The 5,561-nt window shown below is 42.7% G+C and overlaps 1 protein-coding gene across 2 annotated transcripts in view; it reads left to right on the top strand.

The window, feature by feature from the left end:
• Positions 1 to 1,405: 1,405 nt before the first annotated feature.
• cntnap2a (contactin associated protein 2a) overlaps positions 1,406 to 5,561 on the top strand; it is a 369,048-nt gene continuing 364,892 nt past the window's right edge. For both annotated transcript variants that reach the window (XM_048266216.1, XM_048266215.1), the window contains exon 1: positions 1,406 to 1,839. In XM_048266216.1, coding sequence (XP_048122173.1) covers positions 1,752 to 1,839 — 88 coding nt within the window. In that variant the 5' untranslated portion in view covers positions 1,406 to 1,751. The remainder of the gene's footprint in view (positions 1,840 to 5,561) is intronic.

The raw sequence follows: 5,561 nt of genomic DNA, 5'->3' as shown, positions 1-5,561 counted from the left end.
AGGACAAAAGAAAAAATGAAATTAGATAATTGAATAGTCCAGGGTCCAGATACAGTCTGATTGTAATTTGTGCTCTGAAAGGTTTATACTGTAAGTGCCTTCGAGAAACAGAATCAGCACACGTACCAGTGACCTCTTCTTTGAGAGGCAGCATGATGACAGTGACAGGCTCCCCACAGATAAGACTGAAGAGTGTTTCCACGTGAAAATGATAACAAGCCATTCAAATAAATACAGCCAGATCATTTGCCAGAATTGATGTTGGTAAAAAGAACTTTTCATCAAAATAATCTAGGATATATTTTATTCATAAGACATAATATTCTTTTTTATTACGATGAAGGGCAATTCACACGTTGAGATCAAAAGGAGGGATATAATGAAAAGGTTCAGGCTGAAATACTGCAGCATGTTGTTATTTATATGTCTAATTCCACAAGGGCATGTGAGATGGAGAGAGGGTGCAGGCTGCCGTGGCTTCAAGTTGCACAGATGGCAATTATCTCAAGCACCAGTGGAAAAAAGGTTAGTGTTGGAGCATGATGAGGAAGTTAGGAACTAAAACACCAAACAACTCATCTCAGTGAGTGAAGAAATCAGATACTGTAGATAGGCAGATAAATACATAAACAAATGCATATCAACCAAACAGATACATACATGAATACATACATAACAAATCAACCAAACAACATTAACTGTTCTATGATTCTATGATGTGTATGTCGCTGTGTGTTGATACTATAAGGTACTGTGACTGAGGGGTATGGGAAGGTTTCTGTCAGTCATCATCACCTAAACAAATCTCAGTCTTCATCTATAACAAATCAGTCATAACCTAAAAAAATCTCAGTTTTCATCTATAACCTTTCTCAGAGACACTCAAGCAAAGAGATTTCATGTAAGTTTTAAATAACATTTTCGCAGTCTCTGAACATGTTTTGAAGAAATCACATCCACATTGTGGAATAGGCTACTTTCTGACATGCTGCACTCTGGAGAATGCTCACATCAGTGAGGAGTTGTCTAAAAATACCAGTCCACTTTGTGGAGATAACTGACCTATTGCATTATATATTATACCTTATTCCAGTTTCAGTCAGTTAGCATGAAAGATTTGTCGGTTTTATAATTTTATCAGCAGTGCAGGGGTTTAGAGACATCTATGACACACATTTGGTAAATGCTTTTTAAGATTGCAACTTTTCTGCTAGTGTTGTTTTATGATAAATAATAAATGTCCATGGGACTTCCTGAATCCATTCTATGTGTCCCAAGAGAAGTCACTCAACTCCTACCCTCCCTCATGAGGACGGTCCAACTGTTTTGCGGACCGTACCAACTAGTGAGCGAAGGGGGTAGTGTTTATATGCACTGAGGACGGGGGCAAGAGCGCCGCAACTAATAACTTCAGCACCTGGACAGCTACCCGCCTGGACGCGCAGCATTTCAGAAGCGACGTCGTCATGGCTTGAAATACGCCTCGCGTTTTCTGTTAGTTGTCGTCCAATGCTACGTGTTGCATGATAGTATACGTGGAGCCGCTTTACTCCGACGCAAAGTAGAGAAGAGAAGAGGAGCGGCATCGTCTCCAGTGCACATAACGCCGTACAGAGCGGGACTCTCCGTTACTCCCCTCGCCTGTCTGCAGGGACAGTGCAGTCAGTGTTGGAAAGCGTTGGCACACGGAGAAATTCCAGTGAAGAGACAGTTCTCGGCGTTGTGTTTTCCGTCGGCAGAGTGAAGCCAAGATGCCGCGACTTCTTGGACCGAGGTTAACGCTATTGCTGTGGATTTTCAGCCGTATCAGCAGCTTTGATGCAGCCCTTCCATCACCCCGTAAGTTACACTAGATATCGTGTCTTGTGCTTCATCTCACGGGTATTCTTTACACACAGTTTTGTGATTGTGCAAACGTTTAATGTGAACACAGATACAGACCCCTAAACATAAACTGATAATTTTAAAACAAGTATCTGATAATTGTATGCCACTTGCATCGCAAAGATTCGAATGTGTGGTGCAAGAAGTGTAGCCTACTTTGCCTTCTTGTCGGGGAAGTGTTGGGAGACAACAGAAACAAGTGCATTACGACTTAACAGCTGCCAGGCGATCTACTTTTCGCTAAACACTCGGTTTGACGCTTGGCTGTGGCTGATGAGGGGGTTTGACAGTTTTTGGAAATTGGACACGTTTAGTCGTCACTGGCCTCTGGCTGGGTTATGTCCTGAGTGGACGTGTTAAGGATGCGGCCTCATTAATCACGGAGTCGGCTGTGTCAGAGGCAGACAGCAGAGACAGCGAGGCTGGCAGAGCCAGGGGGGATCTCGCCGGGTTTGGTCCTCTCACATGCGGGAGCATGTCGGGGTTCACGCAGCTGTCTTTAACAGGTGTCTCAATCAGCGGAATATCCTTTGGTCATTAGACATCCTGGACAGCAAACTGGACTCTGGAGCAATGGATGATGTCATGATTTCGGAAATATTTTAGCTCAGTTCACGCTGACAGCTGGCACTGTTCCAGTGCACATTTTGTCTTCAAGGTTTGATAAATAATAGAGTCCACTTCATTAAACACTAGTCCGTTTTCACTGCAACGTCATTTATCTTGGGCCAATCACCAGACAGTACACAGTATGACAGTATGTACTAATTAGTTTTAATGGTCAAAACGGATGAAAATGTAACCCTTTACCATATCTATTGGTGGTGGTGGTGGTGGTGGTGTGTGTGTGTGTGTGTGTGTGTGTGTGTGTGTGTGTGTTGGGGGGGGGGGCATTATGACATTATATCAGTGTTGTAATGTTGCATCATTGTAAGTGTGGGGGTAAATTTAGTTGCTGGATTGTTTAGACTGCCATAAACCCACTTATAACATTCATAAGAAATGACACTATTATTGTAATGTTTCATAGCATTGTATTTCTTGAGAGTGGTACCTGTTTTGTTATGTTTGGTATTCATTTAGCTTGCATCTTTCTACATCCCATACTTTAATATAGCATACATACTGATAGTCATATCAATAATCAGTGCATATAAGGTAGCCGAGGGTATGACTGACTGAAATGATCACTACAGATGCTGTTGTTCTACGGACATCTCCTGCTGGGCTCTACTTACATCGCGCAGTGGAAATCACCTGAGCAGTGACTGACACACTACAAGCCTTTCGTTGTCTACCTCAAAATAATAAGATTAACTGCTAGAAATAGGCTAGTTGTCTGGTTTCATGGACCAACATTAGAAGTTGCCCTGTTTAACACGTGTGAATACGTTTTGAAAGAAGTTGTTATTTGTGGCAAGTAGCGTATTCTTATTTTGCGTATTCTTATTTTGTTTCTATGCAAGGGGCGTTAAACTATGCAACATTAAAAGCTGAACGTTAAAACATAATTGAATTAATTCAACAAAAGCTGTCTACCACACTGAAGCCAACAATAGACTGCGACATAGTAGAGGTGTGACGATACGCGCACATAATTTTGTCTGATGCTTAACCTACCACACGTGGATTTGAAATCACATCTCAATGAAGCCCAGTCAGTCAGTCAGTCAGTCATTCGGGTAGATCTGCCCGGGGAGCTCATCTACTAATGCTGCGAGGCTAACTGACAGCTCAGCAACCTGCTAGGACGCAAAGTTTTTTTAAGGGAATGTGAAAGTGTCACAGTCAATCCCCATCATTCGGTCCATTTCCTGGAGCCCCTGCCGCGGATTAACGCTCGTCCAGAGAGAAATGTGTATCTAAATAGACAGTGCTCAAATTCCACTTCGTCACTCGCCTTTCCATCACTGTATCACAGTCGTGCTGAATCAGTATTAAAATTTCCCAGGGAACATGGAGAAAAGATCCCTCAATTTAGTCTATCCTACAGAATGTTCTATGCTAGGCCTACCTTTTTAAAACAGATGTCACATCCGAGGAACCTTTGCAGTTGTCTCCCATGTTGTATTTTGAGTAGCCCTATACATGGATTTCTATGGAACGTCACGAAAACATGCGTGCGCAACCAAGAGGCAGAAAGCACCATAGAACAGCATAGAGCAATGCAAAAGAGCAAAAGAATAAAATGAGTTTTTGTGCTGAAAACTGCATTAATTCGAAATCACGATGGTTAGAGAATGTTAAATATGTTCAATATCCCTAACGGAATGCATGTCTTCGCCAAAAATGACAAAATACAATGTTATATTAATAATCCAAATGAACGTCAAACTTTGAAATATAGTCTGAAATGAGATATTATTATCATTGAGACAACAGGGGTAGGCCTATACAAAAAAATCCGATTGTAGTTTACAACAGCCGACTATTTAGGTTAAGTTTATTACTGTTGTGGACGGCCACCAAGCATCTTCTGCCTCACGGCTGCGCGTGCATCTAGTTTTGTTGGTAAACGGGAAACCCGTGTATAAGGACTGAGGGGTTTTGAAAAGGAAGGTTCTGTGATGTGGTCACACAGCGCCTGTCACCTAGCCTAGAAATCTAGACGCGCCCCTAGCGGCAGCAAGGCTAGTCTAGCAACTCTCCGTTGGCTTGTGAGCTCCAGAAATCGAAACTCAATCAGGCCAATGAAATCGTGTATAGAGTCGTTAGGTGGGCTTAACATAATGATTGATGGCAGAGTTGCAACGGTTTGGCTTGAATTCCCTGCTACTTGAAAACAAACTACATGTACCGCAGAGCGGTACAAAATATGACCACCGCCCAGTCCAGCACATTTTTTCCACAAAAATAAATCACGCTGAAAGGCCTATATGATTCTAACTGTCTCACTAAATAGCATTTCCACACTCAATTCTCACTGGTATCTGCTAGACAACAAGTACCAAAACATGATTAGTTCAATTCTGAGAAATTCTTGAGTGTATTTATGTTTATGTGTGTGGGTGTGTGTGTGTGTGTGTGTGTGTGCGTGCTTGTGTGTTTGCCTGCGTATGTGTGTTTGTGCATGTGCATGCATGCGTACATATGTCTACTGTGTGAGTATGTGTCATACGGATGATTACTGTGAATGTATGTGTGTGCGTGTGTATCTGTTTTATCTGCGAACGGTGAGTGCCCAGACCCTACATTTTAATGTGGGTCTGGCTCGTCAGGCTACCTGTCACCCAGAACAAGTCGGGTCGCTGTGCAGTTGGAGCCTAATTGAAACGTTCCGACCCTCCTGAGTCTTCAGCAAAAGGGAAAAAAAGTGCGCGTTGCTCTTGGCTGAACTGTCCCTCGGTCCCTCGGGTGTAAGGTCCCTACAGGTTAGACAGTTCTACTGGATTTTCCCAGGTAATTTGGCTTTCACATCCCTCACAAAAATGAAGCCTCTGCATCTGCGCTTCACCCCTCCTCCACCCCCCCTACTGGGAGTAGCCTTTGTAAAACAGGGGAACTTGCTGTAAGATTAATTTACTTAATCGTAGGCTACTTGGTAAATGGGGCAGGCCTATTCACGCAGCTTACAAAACAAATTGAATGCGTGGAGTGTAATAATACTAGATGTACCGCAGAGCGGTACAAAATATGACCACCGCCCAGTCCAGCACATTTTTTCCACAAAAATAAAT

The sequence above is a fragment of the Alosa alosa genome, chromosome 16, assembly GCF_017589495.1.
Source record: "Alosa alosa isolate M-15738 ecotype Scorff River chromosome 16, AALO_Geno_1.1, whole genome shotgun sequence".
Classification (NCBI taxonomy): Eukaryota; Metazoa; Chordata; class Actinopteri; order Clupeiformes; family Clupeidae; genus Alosa; species Alosa alosa.
Note: the sequence above shows the minus strand (reverse complement) of the source record. Positions and strands in the feature narration are given on the sequence as shown.